The sequence below is a fragment of the Macaca thibetana genome, chromosome 19 (assembly GCF_024542745.1).
Source record: "Macaca thibetana thibetana isolate TM-01 chromosome 19, ASM2454274v1, whole genome shotgun sequence".
In the NCBI taxonomy this organism is placed as follows: domain Eukaryota; kingdom Metazoa; phylum Chordata; class Mammalia; order Primates; family Cercopithecidae; genus Macaca; species Macaca thibetana.
The window spans coordinates 9,845,909-9,863,885 of record NC_065596.1 but is presented as its reverse complement, the minus strand read 5'-3'; the positions used below and the strand labels follow the sequence as shown (position 1 = coordinate 9,863,885).

Genomic DNA, 17,977 nt, shown 5'->3' with positions numbered 1-17,977 from the left:
GGAAGCTGAGGTGGGAGAATCATTTGAGCTCTGGAATTTGAGGCTGCAGTGAGCTATGATCATACCACTACACTCCAGTTGGGTGACAGAGTGAAACCCTGTCTTAAAAAAAAAGGGGGCAAGTTTAGGATGAGTGGGACTAAGAACTTGAGGTAAAGGACCTCTTCATTTACAAAAAGTCAAGGAAATATTTGCAGTGGTCACGTTTTGGGTTTCCAGGGATAAGCATTGACAGAATACAGCATAGTGAAGAGAAATGCAATTTACCACACATTTTTTGAGAGCCTATTATGCAGAACAAACACTTTGGGAAGTAAAGGTTGATTACTTCCTCTCCAAGGATGATATGTCTAATGAAGTCCCTTGTCCTTAGCTTCATTCTTCATAATGCCAAAAAGATCCATGGGTATGATATTCCATACGGAGTTGAATGTTCTAGTTCTATTATTTTCTCTTCACTTGTCCTGGAAAAACATCCCCCTATAAAAGAGGTTTAGATTAAAGGTGGATGTAAGGGTAAAATAAAGCAAACAAACAAAAATCAACAACATGGAGAGAGAGCAGGAGTGATTTAAACCCAACTTGAACCAGCAGGCAAGGATGGCATGATCTCCTAGCATTTAAAAATCCTAGGGCAGATGTGGTCTTCTTTGGCTTAGAGTGGGAAGACTTATCAAAAATTCAGCAGGAAGAATTATTCTTTTTGATAAATTTTCAGACATAATATTCCACTCTGGAATTTCAGTCCCCTGGATGTTTTTTGTCTATGAAGAAAGGTTAGAGTCTTGTTGGCTTTGTTCCTCTTTGAATGCCCATTATCTAACATAGTGCCTGACACACTGTAGAAGTCAACAAATATTCTCTTTGCACTCCACAACTAACAGCTTGGTTTAGCAGCCCCAAGATCCACAGAGGAACCAACATCTCCTGAAGAAGCCTATGAGGTTAGTGGTTCCTAGCCTAGTTATAAGAGCTGTGTGCAAGAAGTTCAAAGTTATGTCTTCCTTCCTGGTATTTATGGTTCATTCACAGATGCAATTTACAAGTCAAGCATGATTTTTCCCATAGGGAATATTGCCCAGCAACCTAACTGATCTTCCAACTTTATCAAGTTTCTTGGGAGCAGAGTTAGAAAGTTAACCCAAGGTCAAATTTGTCCATAGAAGAAGAGTTTCATTAGCTTTTTACTCAAACTTTGTGCCTAAAAAATAGAAGCACAGAGATTTTTCTATAGAGGTGGGGTCTTACTTTGTTGCCCAGGCAGGTCTCAAGCTCCTGACCTCAAGCAATCCTCCTACCTTGTTCTCTCAAAAGTGCTGGGATTACAGGCATGAGCCACCATGTCTGGCCAAAGCTAATATATTCCTTAAAGAGAGATTCATATATATATGCATACGTGTGTGAGTGTATATATATATATATAATTTTTCTTTTTTTTTTTAGACAGGGTTTTGCTCTGTCACCCAGGCTGGAGTGCAGTGGCATGATCTTGGCTCACTGCAACCTCTGCCTCCTGGGCTCAAGCAATCCTCCTGCCTCAGCCTCCTAAATAGCTGAAATTACAGGCATGCACCACCACACCTGGTTAATTCTTTGATGTTTCTGTAGAGACGGGGTCTCACTCTATTACCCAGGTTATATTTGATATTTTCCGCATCCAAAGATACACTCATATTATTCAATTTCCACAATGTTAAGTGATAATAATAAAAACGATTTTCCTTATTCCATTATGGAGAACCAGTATCTAGAATGCTGGCAGCTTTGGGAATTATTTTGGATTATCTGGGAAACCTTTCATAGGTCACAGTCAACAGTCAGCACTTCTACTCTTGTTGAGAATAATTAAGGACAGAGTTTCACTCTTGTTGCCCAGGCTGGAGTGCAATGGTGCGATCTTGGCTCATCATAACCTCTGCCTCCCAGGTTCAAGTGATTCTCTTGCCTCAGTCTCCTGAGTAGCTGGGATTACAGATGCCTGCCACCACACCCAGTGGCTCACACCTGTAATCTCAGCACTTGAGAGGCCAAGGTGGGTGGATCACTTGAGGTCAGGAGTTCGAGACCAGCCTGGCCAATATGGTGAAACACCATCTGTACTAAAAATACAAAAAAATTAGCTGGGTGTGGTGGTGGGCACCTGTAATCCCAGCTACTGGGGAGGCTGAGGCAGGAGAATCACTTGAACCCAGGAGGTGGAGGTTGCAGTGAGCTGAGATTACACCACTGGACTCCAGCCTGGGCAACAGAATGAGACTCTGTCTTAAAAAAAAAAAAAAAAAAAAAAAGGAAAGGAAGAGACAGGGGTCTCACTATGTTGCCCAGGCTGGTCTCAAACTCCTGGACTCAAGTGATCCTCCTGCCTTGGCCTCCCAAAGTGTTGGGATTATAGGTGTGAGCCACCACGCCCAGCTTCTTTTTAAACATCTATTCTGTCATTTATTCAAAAAGCCAAATATGGAACGAAATGTCACATAGTGCAGGAAGCTCATTCTGTGGTACACTGAGCCTGAGTTAGTGCAATGGAAGAACAGAATACCAGCAACCAGATTCCAGAAATGTCATCTTTCTAACAGGGCCATTTCCTCCCCCAGGAAGGTCCCATGATTCCCTGCACTCATCCTCTGTAATTATGCAGAGCAACTGGGGCAGAATCCGTATCCTGGAGCCTCTTCCATGGCGTACCCTCACTCTGTGGGGCTCACATCCACATCTTTATGTACAGGGGGCATTTGGGGGAAGAAGATCACTCTGCTATGCTTATGCTTGTAAATTTCCCCCAGTGGGAGTCTGTGTTAGATTGCATTGGTTCTTGATACGTTTTACTCATATATCTTTGCACAACAAGAATACATATGAAAACCAGCCTAAGTGCTGTTAGTGAGTAGAGAGGAGTCACTGAGGAAAAATATAACAAGAATGAGGAACTCAAACCAGGTTATCAGGAAGAGGACTCTTCCTCATACCCTCCAGGAAAGCGAGTTTGTACTCAGACTAGCTCCTCAAAGCTACCCTATGTTTCCCAGGCTGGTGTCAAACTCCTGGGCTCAAGCGATCCTCCCATCTCAGCCTCTCAAGTAGCTAGGACTACAACACCACAACACCTGGCCTCTTTTTTTTTTTTTTTTTTGAGATGGAGTTTTGCTCTTGTTGCCCAGGCAGGAGTGCAATGGTGCGATCTTGGCTCACTGCAACCTCTGCCTTCCGGATTCAAGCGATTCTCCTGCTTCAGCCTCCCAAGTAGCTAGGATTACAGGCATGTGCCACCATGCCCAGCTAATTTTGTATTTTTGGTAGAGATGGGGTTTCTCCATGTTAGTCAGGCTGGTCTCGAACTCCCAACCTCAGGTGACCTGCCCACCTCGGCTTCCCAAAGTGTTGGGATTATGGGCGTGAGCCACTGCACCCGGCCCCGGTTTCCTTTTTATTATTGTTATTTTACATTGTGGAAATTTATTTATTTATTTTTTTTCTGAGGCGGAGTCTTGCTCTGTCTCCCAGTCTGGAGTGCAGTGGCATGATCTTGGCTCACTGTAAGCTCCGCCTCCCAGGTTCACGCCATTCTCCTGCCTCAGCCTCCCGAGTAGCTGGGACTACAGGCGCCCGCCACCACGCCCAGCTATTTTTTTGTATTTTTAGTAGAGACGGGGTTTCACTGTGTTAGCTAGGATGGTCTCAATCTCTTGACCTCGTGATCCACCTGCCTCGACCTCCCAAAGTGCTGGGATTACAGGTGTGAGCCACTGCGTCAGGCCTACATTGTGGAAATTGAATAACATGAGCATATCTTTGAAAAGGGAAAATATAGGCCGGGTGCAGTGGCTCATACCTGTAATTCCAGCACTTTGGGAGGCTGAGGTGGTAGGACTGCTTGAGCTGGGAGGTCAAGACCAGCTTGGGCAACATAGGGAAACCCCATCTCTCTCTATATAAAAACAAATTAGCAGGGCATGGTGGTGCACACCTGTGGTCCCAGCTCCTCGGGAAGCTGAGATGGGAGGATTGCTTGAGCCCAGGAGATCGAAACTGCAGTGAGCTATGATTGTGCCACTGTACTCCAGCCTGGGCGACAGAGCAAGACCCTGTCTCTTTAAAAAAAAAAAAAAAAAAAAAAAAAGGAAAATATAAATTAAAAAACTAGAAGAAGTTCAGCAAACTAATACAGGAACAGAACACCAAACACCACGTGCTCTCACTTATAAGTAGGAGCTGAACAATGAGAACAAATGGACACAGGGAGGGGAACAACACTCACTGGGGCCTGTGGAGAGAGGTTGGAGGGGGAGAACATTAGGGAAAAGAGCTAATACACGCTGTTTTTTTTTTTTTGGATGGAGTCTCGCTCTGTCACCCAGGCTGGAGTGCAATGGTGCAATCTTGGCTCACTGCAACCTTGGCCTCTCAGGTTCAAGTGATACTCCTGTCTCAGCCTCCCCAGTAGCTGGGACTACAGGTGCACACCACCATGCCCGGCTAATTTTTGTATTTTTAGTAGAGATGGAGTTTCACCATGTTGGTAAAGCTGGTCTTGAATTCCTGACCTCAGGTGATCCACCCACTTCGGCCTCCCAAAATGCTGGGATTACAGGCATGAGCCACCACGCCCAGTCAATGCTGGGCTTATTACCTAGGTCATGGGTTGATAGGTGCAGCGAACCACCACGGCACACGTTTACCTGTGTAACAAACCTGCACATCCCATACATGTAACCTTGGAACTTAAAACAAAAACAAAAACAAGCAAACAAACAAAAACCCCCAAACTAGAGGAAGTTTGCAGTGTCAAGAGAGGAGTATATAAGACATTAGAACAATTCACATGTTCACTTACCTCACTGGGTTTTGAGTCAGGACCCATCTTGCTGGAAAGTGTGTATGTCTCAGACTCAGATTTTGATTTTACAATCTCTCTAAACCACTTTTGATATTGTTTCTGGACCTGGAACATCAAAGGAAATACCTGGATGGGTTTTGCTAACATTGGTGAAGAGCAGAAAGGTCAGTGAGTCAGGAAGAGGATAGAGATGTATTATTATTTGTTTATTTTCACAAAACATGGTCTATTCGTACAATGGAATATGATTCAATTTTATAAAGGAAGGAGATTCTGACACATATTCTACCACATGGATGAACCTTGAGGACATCAGCCTAAGTAAAATAAACTGATCACGAAAGGCGAATACTGTATGGTTCTACTTATATGAGGTACCTAAAGTAGTCACATCCATGTAGACATAAAGTAGAATAGCGGTTTCCAGGGCCTGGGGGGAAGGAGAGTGGGGAGTTAGTGTTTAATGGGGATGGAATTTCAGTTTGGGAAGATGAATAAAGTTCCGGAGATGGATGTTGGTGATGGTTGCACAAGATCGCGAAAGTAATGCTACTAATGGTACGCTTAAAAATGATTTAAAAGGTAAATTTTATATTATATATATTTTACTACAATACAAATTTTCCATTACAGCATATATAATTGTTGTAGAAAATTTATGACCGGGTATGGTGGCTCACACCTGTAATCCCAGCACTTTGGGAGGCCAAGGCGGGCGGATCACCTGAGGTCGGGAGTTCAAGACCAGCCTGACCAATATAGCAAAACCCCATCTCTACTAAAAATACAAAAATTAGCCAGACATGGCGCATGACTGTAACCTCAGCTATTCCAGAGGCTGAGGCAGGAGAATTGCTTGAACCTGGGAGGCGGAGGTTGCAGTGAGCTGAGATCGCAGCACTGCACTCCAGCCTAGGAGACAGAGTGACACTTCGTCTAAAAAAAAAAAAAAAAAGAAAGAAAAAGAAAAGAAAAAGATAGAAAATTTATAAGATATGCATATGCAAAAGAAAGAAAATAGAAGTTACATATAATTCCTCAATCTAGTGAAAATCACCAATAATATTTTGGTAGTACCCTTCAATGTGTCTTGGTTTTGGGCACCTCAGAAGCAGACCCTGCAACAAGGGTTGAAGTGTAAGGAGTTTATTTGAGGGGTGATCCCAAGAAGCACCAGTAGGGCATTGAGGAAGCAGCACAGGGAAGAGAAGGCAGCTGGTAAAGAATGCATAATTAAGGATATTTCCATTGTGGAAATCTGGGGCTCAGTCCCATTCAGGAGCTCTGGGGTGCAGCATGGAACTACCTTAGAGTCAACTTGCCTGAAGGAGGTGGGAGCTGGGGTATTTATCCACCAGCTCCCATCAGTCATGGGTTGATGGCCACTCTCAAGGGCCATTACTCTTTGGCATCACCAGTTTGCCCTGTGCATGGGCCAGGCATGTCCTGTGGGCAGTATGAAGCCTTCAGGCACAGTTATATGTGTTCGCAACAAGTAACTCCAAGCATGTAGAGACAGAAGCCAAAGGGATATGAGAGGGCCATGGACTTTGGGAGGCCGAGACGGGTGGATCACGAGGTCAGCAGATCGAGACCATCCTGGCTAACACGGTGAAACCCCGTCTCTACTAAAAATAAATACAAAAAACTAGCCGGGCGAGGTGGCGGGCGCCTGTAGTCCCAGTTACTTGGGAGGCTGAGGCAGGAGAATGGCGTAAACCCGGGAGGCGGAGCTTGCAGTGAGCCGAGAGCCGGCCACTGCACTCCAGCCTGGGCGACACAGCGAGACTCCGTCTCAAAAAAAAAAAAAAAGAGAGGGCCATGGACAGCATCTGCCATATCATGATACCCCGACATTGACACTATTGACGTCTTGGGTTGGATCATGTTTTGCTGGAGAAGGCTATCCTGTGTGCATTGTTTAGGATATTTAGCAGCATCCCTGGCCTCTACCCACTAGATGCCAGTAGCAAACCCCACTCCAGTTATGACAAACATTTCCCCAGACATTGCTAACTGTCCCGTGGTAGGAACACAATTGCTACTGGTAAGAACTATTCTGATATGCCATAAACACTCATACCTACACATAAATAAATACATAACAATAACACAAGCAATGAATGCTTATACTCGTTATATAAACAAAATGAAACCCTCTGGAGTAATTTCTTTTTTTTTTTTTTTTTTTTTTGAGACGGAGTCTTGCTCTGTTGCTAAGGCTGGAGTGCAATGGCATGATCTCAGCTCACTGCAAACTCTACCTCCCAGGTTCAAGTGGTTCTCTAGCCTCAGCCTCCTGAGTAGCTGGGATTACAGGCATGTGCAACCACACCTGGCTAATTTTTGTATTGTTTAGTAGAAATGGGGTCTCACCACGTTGGCCAGGCTGGTCTTGAACTCCTGACTTCAGATGATCCACCTGCCTCGGCCTCCCAAAGTGTGGGATTACAGGTTTGAGCCACCACGCCTGGCTGGGTTCCATTTTGGAGACAGCATGCAGTCTAGATTATCCCTGAGCACCCCTTAGTAAGGGACATTCTTGGAAGACACACACTACTGTTCAGTTGCAGACCAAGTGTTTTGAATTTAGTAGCCATACGAAATAAAACTATATATATCTTTAAAAACTGAATGCTAGGCCAGGCGCGATGGCTCACGCCTGTAATCCCAGCACTTTGGGAGGCTGAGGCGGGCGGATCATGAGGACAGGAGATCGAGACCATCCTGACCAACATGGAAAACCCTGTCTCTACTAAAAATACAAAATTAGTTGGGTGTGGAGGCGTGCACCTGTAATCCCAGCTACTCGGGAGGCTGAGGCAGGAGAATCGCTTGAATCCGGGACATGGAGGTTGCAGTGAGCCGAGGTTGTGCCATTGCACTCTAGCCTGGGCAGCAAGAGCAAAACTCTGTCTCAAAACAAAAAACAAAACAACACAAAAACAAGTAACAAACAAAAACTGGATGCTATGATATGCCTCAAAAACTGAGATAAACTGAGGGAAGAGTACACATAAGTGTTTCTCGTATGCTCATGTGAAACCCTGTCTCTACTAAAAATACAAAAAAAAAAAAATTAGCCAGGCGTGGTGACATGTGTCTGTAGTCCCAGTTACTCAGGAGGCTGAGGCAGAAGAATCGCTTGAACCTGGGAGGCGGAGGTTTCAGTGAGCCAAGATTGAGCTACCGTACTTCAGCCTGGGTGACAGAGCGAGACTCTGTCTCGGAAAAAAAAAAAAAAAAAAAAAAGGATGATGATGATGATGATGAAGAAACAAATGCTCTGCCAGTGGTGCCTGCGAACCAAGTGGAGATGAGTTCTGCCTCCCTTTTCAGCCTCCTGAAGTGTTGGGATTATAGGCATGAGTCACTGTGCCTGGCCCCAGTTTCTCTTTAACAAGGCAGTTAACCTGCAGTACAGTGAAGTTCAAGACCTCATCGTGCCCACTGCTGTTCCATGGTTTGAGATGCGAGTTGCAAAAACTGCAATAGCAGACTGGGATGGATCTATGAGTTTGGCCCTGAAGACAGCCAGTGTTACAAGGAAGGCTGTGTGATTCTGGAATGTGACCTAGTTCGGGACAGTGAGGGCTCTGAGAGGCATGTATCATCTGATATGTGTTGAAGAAAAAGAGATAAATCAGCCCAGCATGGTGGCTTATGCCTGTAATCCCGGCACCATATACTTGGTATTGACTGGAAGCTTTTCCTTTTTCTCTTTTTTTTTTGAGACGGAGTCTTGCTCTGTTGCCCAGGCTGGAGTGCAGTGGTGCGATCTTGGCTCACTGCAACCTCTGCCTCCTGGGTTCAAGTGATTATCCTGCCTAGCCTCCCGAGTAGCTGGGATTACAGGCACCTCCATCATGCCTGGGTAATTTTTTTGTAGTTTTTAGTAGAGATGGGGGTTTCACCATGTTCATCAGGCTGGTCTGGAACTCCTGACCTCAAGTGATCTGCCCATGTCAGCCTCCCAAAGTGCTGGGATTACAGGCGTGAGCCACTGCACCCTGCTGATTGGAAACTTTTTCTGAAATAAGGCAGAACTGCTTGGGTGTCTTTTTCCATGTAACTTAAGACAGTAATGTAAATAAAATAATAGTTGGAAAAAAAAAAAAGAATTCAGGTGAAGCGGTGTGTTAGCTGCATTGTTGATCTCCATGATTCACTCCTTTCTAGTTGTATTACAGTCTGTCTTAGTCTCTTGGTGGGTTGAGTGTTCTTTTCCCATTAACTTTGGGCTTGACCGTGTGACTTGCTTTGGCTAATGGGATATTAGTGGAGGCGATGTAAGAAGAATCACAGGCTTGAGTGACCTTGCCCAGTAGGGTCTGCCTCTTTGTGATTTCACCATTGTTAGGAGAAGAATATTCGCTGGGGAGTTGCTCCCACTTCTGCCTAAGCCTCAGGATGAGTCACAAGGAGCAGGCCTAAACCTGATCTGCGTCCTGGAGCAAAGGCAAGCTGAGCTCAGCTAAGATCATGTGAACCCCAACAGACCCATCGACCCATGAATAAAAAAAGCAAATATTTGTGTTTAAACCAATGGGATTTTTGAGGTTGCTTGTTACACAGCATTAGCTGACTATTACAAGTGGGAAAACTGAGAAAAAGGCATTTTTTTTTGACATAGCAATTATTTATATTCTGAAATGTGTTAATAAATGATGGATCTTAACAACTAGTAGCATTTTTAAAGTAGAGAAAATAGAGAGTGTTTATAGGTGGATTATAATCTCATATGGAACATTTAGAGAATGTTGACTTAAATCCCCATTAAACTCCATTTCCAAAATTTTCTTAAGTTTAAAGTAACAAAGAAAGGGGTCAGTGTTTACCTGTTGGCTGAGAAGGCAGTAGACCAAGAAGATGAAGAAGCCTTGGAGGCTATTGATGATGGTGAAGAGGTAGGCCATGACCTGGGCAGCTGGACCCACCTGTAGGAAGCCCAGACACCATGTGCAACCCAGGATAAAGAGCTGAGCTGTTGCTTTGAAAGCCAGCATCCTGGGAGGAGGAAGTCAGAGATTAGGATGTTGAAAAACTAATAAAGAGCATGAACACTCCTCTAGTTAGCTGTTAATAGTGAGAACTCTGGAGTTAGACTACCTGGGTTTAAATGGAAGCCAGCACTGGCTACCTGTGTGATCTTGGGAAAGCTGCTTTACCTTCTTGCAACTCAGTTCCCTCATCTTATTTTTATTTTTATTTTATTTTATTTTTGAGATGAAGTCTTGCTCTGTTGCACAGGCTGGAGCACAATGACATGATCTCGACTCACTGCAACCTCTGTCTCCAGGGTTCAAGCGATTCTCCTGCCTCAGCCTCCCCAGTAGCTGGGACTACAGGCATGCACCATCATGCCCTGCTAATTTTTGTATCTTTAGTGGAGACGGGGTTTCACCATGTTGACCAGGCTGGTCTCGAACTCCTGACCTCAAGAGATCCACCCATCTCGGCCTCTCAAAGTATTGGGATTGCAGGTGTGAACAACCGTGCCCAGCCTCAGTTCCCTTATCTTAATAATTGTCCTATTTCATGGGGTTGCCATAAAGATTACGTGAGACTTTAACATGGGAAAGTATTTAGGACAATGTATGAGACAAAATTAGTACCACACATACATAAGGCATTTAAAAACCTGGATGCTTTTTCTCTCTCTCACTCTCATCATTTATAGACAGGGGTCATATAATTTTTTTTTTTTTTTTCAGATGGAGTCTCGCTCCATTGCCCAGGCTGGAGTGTAGTGGTGTGATCTCAGCTCACTGCAACCTCCGCCTCCTGGGTTCAAGTGATTCTCCAGCCTTAGCCTCCCGAGTAGCTGGGATTACAGGTGTGCCGCCACGCCCAGCTAATTTTTGTATTTTTAGTAGAGACAGGGTTTCACCATGTTGGCCAGGCTGGTCTCGAACGACTGACCTCAAATGATCCACCCACCTTGGCTTCCCAAAGTGCTGGGATTACAGGTGTGAACCACCCCGCCCGGCCGGGGTCATATAATTTGTTATTCAAACAGGAAGGCTTTTGTGATCAAAAGGAGGTGTAATGTTCCTAACAGAAAGAAATAATAAATGTTTGAGGTGATAAATACCTTAAATATCCTGATTTGATCATTGCACATTTTATGCATGAATCAAAATATCACAAATACTTCGTAAATGTATATAAATATTATGTATCAATAAGGATAAAAATAATAATAATAAATAAAAGGGGTACTATTAATAATTACATTGTGTCAACAGACGTAAACCGAGACTGTTCCAGGTAAGCTGAGATATGAGGCCATCCTACTTATAGTCTTTACAGCATATATACACATAATATATATACATATATATTTTATATATGCTATCATAATATATAATCACTATATATTGCATATATAAAATATGTATATTTATATATGTATCTATAAAATATGTATATTTATATATGTATATATAAAATATCATATATTATGTTATATATGCATAGAATATATTATATGTATGCATATACACACATATATATTATATGTATATGTACATTATATGTATCCCTAATTATTAAGGAGATTACATAAATGAGTAAAGCTAATTGAGGAACAGTTTGTATAGTGTGATCCTATTGTGTTTGTGTCGGTCTGTTCTACTTAAAGTGCACAGAGAAAGCTCTGGGAAAATGTCATAGATATTTTATCTCACATATCATACAGGCTCTTAATTCTGGCTTCCTGGGAAGTGGAAGTAGCAGGAAAAGAGACAATCACTTTCACTTTTTACTGTATATATTTCAAAAGACTATGAAAAAAATTTAACAAACTTGTCTTATTTTATTTTATTTTTTTTGAGACGGAGTCTTGCTCTGTCGCCCAGCCTGGAATGCACAGGCGCAATCTCGGCTCACTGCAAGCTCCGTCTCCCGGGTTCACGCCATTCGCTTGCCTCAGCCTCCTGAGTAGCTGGGACTACAGGCGCCCGCCACCGCGCCCGGCTAATTTTTTGTATTTTCAGTATAGACAGGGTTTCACCATGTTAGCCAGGATGGTCTCCGTCTCCTGACCTCATGTGTGATCTGCCCACCTCAGCCTCCCAAAGTGCTGGGATTATAGGCGTGAGCCACCGCGCCGGGCCAAACTTGTCTTATTTTTATGATTAAAATGAAAACAACAACAAATTACGAGCTCAAATTAAAATGGATACTGCAACATAAAAATACTCATACCTTAAGATATTTTGAAATATTATACAAAATGTATTTTAATCTAGATTCTTATTGAACCTATTACACACAATTGGAGATAAACATTTAAATTGGTATGTGTACAGAGAGTTTAATTTGTAATTTAAGCATGTGATTTAATACAGCTAGATTGATCTCTATTGGCTGGGGTGGATATAGCTTTGTGACATTACCAGATTAATTTTTAGGGTTTCTATATGATTTACGCTTTTTAGTAACTGTTGGATTAGCAAATCTGAGTTGGTTGCTTTTGATAAAAACATACTCCTGTGTGCATTTTGTGTAGTGTGGCGGTAACAAATGTTTTTCTCCCTTTTCATCTTCCTTTTAGTGTTAGATCTCTTCCCCTTTGAGTTTTAAAACAAGGCACACGGTCACTTGGTTAGAGACTACATTTCCCACCTCCCTTGCAGCTGGGTGTTATCATGTGACCAAGATCAGCCAATGAGATATGAGCAAATGTGGCAAGTGCAACTCCTATATAACCTCCTTCCCATGGATGGGATATTGACAAGGGCAACATCCTTCTAGAGGATGGTGGAGCAACAAAGTAGAAAGAACCTGAGACCCTGAAACACTGTGTGGAGCAGAGCTTCTTTATTAGCCCTGAACTGCTCACTTCTGGGTTGCAACATGAGAGTGAAATAAAGTTCTATTTTATTCTTTTTTTTTTGGACATCTTTTTCTCATAGCAGCTTGGCTTGTATTCTAGCTAATACAGGTTCTCGTTAATTGTGATGGTGGGAGATTACAGTGGTCTTGCTAGTCCTGGGAGCATGGCTGTTGAGTGTACGCGTGTGTGGATATGTAGGAGGGATTGGCAGAAGGAAAGGGAGTAGGAAGTACCATTTGTCACATCCTACCTTGTGTTCTGGATGGTTGACACTTCACTATTGAGGGAGGAAAGTTTTCTTTTCAAAATCCAAAAGACCAAGATAAAAAATACTAAATTCACCTGCAGGACCAATACAAACAAGGCAGAATGCAAGTTAAAATAATGTATGGTTTCCACTTTAAATTGCACACAGGAGTCCAGCCTCCCTGTACATGGGATTGAACTGGTAGCAGGTGGAAAATCGATCCACCCAACAGTGGAAATGCAAGCCCTTTGTACCATCTTGTACCCAGCACTTCTCTTGGTTCTTGTTAGTTTGGGAAAATCAAAGGCACATACTCACAGAGAAAATGGCACAGACTGGGCCAAGGAAACCCCAGATGAATCCCTGGTCCAGGTGGAGCCAGCATCTAGGAACAATGGGAAAAGAGATACAAAGAGAGATCAGAGAAAGTGCATGAGATCAACATAAAGTGACTCTTTTCCTACCAGAGAATTGTTTCCAGTTTCTCTTGAAAGTCAGCTGATGACAATCAGCAATTTTTTTTTTTTTGAGACAGGGTCTTGCTCTGTTGCCCAGGTTGGAGTGCAGTGGTACGATCTCTGCTCACTGCAATCTCTGCCTCCTGGATTCAAGTGATTCTCCTGCCTCAGTCTCCTGACTAGCTGGGATTACAGATGTGCACCACCACACTGGCTAATTTTTGCATTTTTAGTGGAGATGTGGTTTGGCCATGTTGGCCAGGCTGGTCTTGAACTCCAGATCTCACGTGATTTGCTCCCCTTGGCCTCCCAAAGTGCTGGGATTACAGGCGTGAGCCACCACCCCTAGCCAACAATCAGCTTTGATTACACATTTTGATTGCAACTTTGATCCACACATCACATGTGACAGCCACTTTCACTTTTTACTTTATATATTTCAAAAACTATGAAAAAAATTTAACAAACTTGTCTTATTTTTATGATTAAAATGAAAACAACAACAAATTATGTGCTCGAATTAAAATTGATGCTGCAACATAAAAAGTACTCATAGCTCAAGGTATTTTGAAGTAGAATTATACAAAATATATTTTCATTTAGATCCTTATTGAACCTATTACACACAATTGGAGATATACATTTAAATTGGTATGTGTACAGAGTTTAATTTGGAATTTAAGTATGTGATTTAATATAGCTAGATTGATCTCTATTGGCTGGGGTGGACACAGCTTTGTGACATTACCAGATTCTTAGGGTTTTTATAGAATTTAAGTTTTTTAGTAACTGTGGTGTAATTCTAGGATAATAAGCTAGGAGAAACATCGTCCTGTTAAGCATTTTAGGAGCACAGTCCTGTTAAATTTTCACACCAGCACTGTGAGGTTGGAACAATGGGGACAACTATTATTCTTATCTCGCTAATGAGGGGACTGAGACCTGAGAGCTCAAATCACAGGAAGAATGAAGATGGGACTGGCCAGGCGCTGTGGTTCACACCTGTAATCCCTGCACTTCGAGAGGCGGAGGCGGACGGATCACGAGGTCAGCAGATCGAGACCATCCTGGCTAACACAGTGAAACCCCGTCTCTACTAAAAAAAAAAGACAAAAAAATTAGCCGGGCATCGTGGCGGGCGCCTATAGTCCCAGCTGCTCGGGAGGCTGAGGCAGGAGAATGGCGTGAACCCGGGAGGCGGAACTTGCAGTGAGCTGAGATCGCGCCACTGCACTCCAGCCTGGGTGACAGAGCGAGGGTCCGTCACAAAAAAAAAAAAAAAAAAAAAAAAAAAAGTTGGGACCTAACTCTTGTGATCCAAGAGACTATAATAGACACTTCTTTTTTTTTTTTTTTTTTTTTTTTTGAGATGGAATCTCGCTCTGTTGCCCAGGCTGGAGTGCAGTGGCCGGATCTCAGCTCACTGCAAGCTCCGCCTCCCGGGTTTACGCCATTCTCCTGCCTCAGCCTCCCGAGTAGCTGGGACTACAGGCGCCCGCCACCTTGCCCGGCTAGTTTTTTGTATTTTTTAGTAGAGACGGGGTTTCACCGGGTTCGCCAGGATGGTCTCGATCTGCTGACCTCGTGATCCGCCCGTCTCGGCCTCCCAAAGTGCTGGGATTACAGGCTTGAGCCACCGCGCCCGGCCCGGAATAGACAGACACTTCTATATCCACTAAGATGGACCCTAAGGTTAAGGAAACCAAGTTACCTGTGGGTCGAGGGTTCAGGCCCTGGCTGGTGAAGCAACTCTCTAAATTCCTCTGGCTACAAGAAAATGCACACTTGCTAAACTCCAGAACAATAGGCGCCATCAGTCCCCTCCTACCTCTTTTTTTTTGGACCTATTCTTTTTTTTTTTTTTTTTTTTTTTTTAATACTTTAAGTTCTAGGGTACATGTGCACAATGTGCAGGTTTGTTACATATGTAGCCATGTGCCATGTTGGTGTGCTGCACCCATTAACTTGTCGTTTACATTAGGTATATCTCCTAATGCTATCCTGAATTGAACAATGAGAACACTTGGACACAGGAAGGGGAAAGTCCCCTCCTACCTCTGATATAGGATCCAGACCACGTAACTGACTGGAAAGGGAACCAGTCAAAGCAGTTATGGATCTTAAGGCAGTTTCAGTTAGTTTATAGAAGATGTGCACAAACTGTCTTTGTGTCCTGTGGTTCAACTTTTGGTGTAAAGCCACATTCCTCCTCATTATTTATTTTATTTTATTTATATAGTTTTTAGAGTTGGATCTTGCTCTGTCACTCAGGCTGTGGTGCAGTTGCTCTGTCACAGCTTACTGCATCCTTGAACTCCTGTGCGCAAGGGATCCTCCTGCCCCAGCCTGGGACTATAGGCATGCATCACCATGTCCAGCTAATTAAAACAATTTTTTTTTTTTTTTTGGTAGAGATGGGGTTTTGCTATGTTGCCCAGGCTGGTCTTGAACTCCTGGGCTCAAGCAATCCTTCCTCCTTGACTTCCCAAAGTGCTGGGGTTGCAGGTGTGAACCACCATGCCTGGTCTTCCATCTTATTTTTTTTTTGAGATGGAGTTTAGCTCTTGTTGCCCAGGCTGGAGTGCAATGGCATGATCTCAGCTCACTGCAACCTCCACCTCCCAGGTTCAAGTGATTCTCCTCCCTCAGCCTCCCAAGTAGCTGAGATTGCAGGCACACACCACCACGCCCGGCTAATTTTTTGTCTTTTCAGTAGAGATAGGGTTTCACTGTGTTGGCCACACTGGTCTCCAACTCCTGACCTCAGGTCATCCACCTGCCTCAGCCTCCCAAAGTGCTGGGATTGCGGGCTTGAGCCACCGCGCCCGGCTTTTCCATCTTATTTTAATGCTAAAATCCTGCCCCAAAGTGAACATGGGATGCATGTTTTATATATATATATGTTTATCCACTGTGCATGCACTCTGCTCTCATCTTAAATAGGTACAGCTTTTCCAAACCTCCTGAATGTTTATGACTCTGTTGTGTAATACAGATCTAGTGAGGCATAAAACCTAACTTGTGCTTCCCCTTTTCAAAGAGGGAGCACCTTTGGCTCATGCTGCAGAGTTTCTTTTTTTGGTTTGCAAACCAATATTGCCAATAAAGCTCTCTCTTTTCCCTTCCCTTCCTTCCTTCCTTCCTTCCTTCCTTCCTTCCTTCCTTCCTTCCTTCCTTCCTTCCTTTCCTTCCTTCTTTCTTTCTTTCTTTCTTTCTTTCTTTCTTTCTTTCTTTCTTTCTTTCTTTCTTTCTTTCTTTCTTTCTTTCTTTCTTTCTTTCTTTCTTTCTTTCTTTCTTTCTTTCTTTCTTTCTTTCTTTTCTTTCTTTCTTTCTTTCTTTCTTTCTTTCTTTCTTTCTTTCTTTTTCTTTCTTTCTTTCTTTCCCTCCCTCCCTTCTCTTCTTTCTATTATTTATTCATTTTGACGATCTTTTGAACAACACCCAAAACCCTCTCCTTCTGAAGCCATCCCTATAAACTTTATACAAATAATCAGAGAAGAAGAAAGGGGTCGAAATGAAAACAAGCCGAGCTTGCAGTCCATCCAGGATTCACCACCAGGTCAGCTTGCTCTCTGACCTGCTTCCTCCTAGCTGTTTGGTGCCTGCTATCCTAGAATCACACAGATCCCAGATAACAGTTTCCCTTTACTGCTCTATAGGTAAAAACTTAAACACGATAAAACAAGAAGTTTCAGCTGGGTGCTGTGGCTCACGCCTGTAATCTCAGCACTTTGGGAGGCCGAGGTGGGTGGATCTTCTGAGGTCAGGAGTTCCAGACCAGTCTGGTCAACATGGTGAAACCCCATGTCTACTAAAAGCACAAAAATTAGCCGGGCGTGGTTGTGGGCACCTGTAATCCCAGCTACTGGGGAGGCTGAGGCAGGAGAATCGCTTGAACCCAGAAGGTGGAAGTTGCAGCCAGCCAAGACCATGCCATTGCACTCCTGCCTGGGCAACAAGAGTGAAACTCTGTCTCAAAAAAACCAAACCAAAACAAAACAAAAACCATTAAGTTTCCTCTTGAGATATTCTTTCAGGTCCTGTGTACCAGCAAAACTACTGGCTTCAGCTGCTCTAAAGGACCACAGGAGGAGCTGAGTCACCAAAGAAGGCAGTTTCTGTCTCCCGATGATTTCATCTGCTGTACCCTGAACAATCAATGACCCACACTTTCCAGCCTCCACATCCTCCATGATCCCTTTAAAAACCCCAGTCCAGAACTCCTTGAGGAGATTGATTTGAGAATCTTCTCCCATTTCCTTGCTTGGTGCCCTGAGATTATTAAACTCTCTTTCTTTTTTTTTTTTTTTTTTTTTGAGACAAGGTCTTGATCTGTCACCCAGGCTGGAGTGTAGTGGCCTGAGCATAGCTCACTGCAGCCTTGAACTCCTGGGCTCAGGCAATCCTTCCATCTCAGCTTCTTGAGTAGCTGGGACTACAGGTGTGTACCACCATGCCTGGCTTTTTTATTTTTTTTAATTTTTAGTAGACACAAGGTCTTGCTATGTTGCCCAGGCTGGTCTTAAACTCGTGAACTCAAGAGATCCTCCTGCCTGGGCCTCCTGAAGTGCTGGGATTAGATGTGTGAGCCACTGTGC

The 17,977-nt window shown here is 43.5% G+C and overlaps 1 protein-coding gene across 1 annotated transcript in view; it reads right to left on the bottom strand.

Moving 5' to 3' along the window:
* Window positions 1-247: 247 nt before the first annotated feature.
* ADGRE3 (adhesion G protein-coupled receptor E3) overlaps window positions 248-17,977 on the bottom strand; it is a 60,198-nt gene continuing 42,468 nt past the window's right edge. The window contains exons 12-16 of the mRNA XM_050769974.1: window positions 13,240-13,306; window positions 12,925-13,016; window positions 9,673-9,841; window positions 4,832-4,939; window positions 248-480 (exon numbers count right to left, since the gene is read on the bottom strand). Coding sequence (XP_050625931.1) covers window positions 445-480; window positions 4,832-4,939; window positions 9,673-9,841; window positions 12,925-13,016; window positions 13,240-13,306 — 472 coding nt within the window. The 3' untranslated portion in view covers window positions 248-444. The remainder of the gene's footprint in view (window positions 481-4,831; window positions 4,940-9,672; window positions 9,842-12,924; window positions 13,017-13,239; window positions 13,307-17,977) is intronic.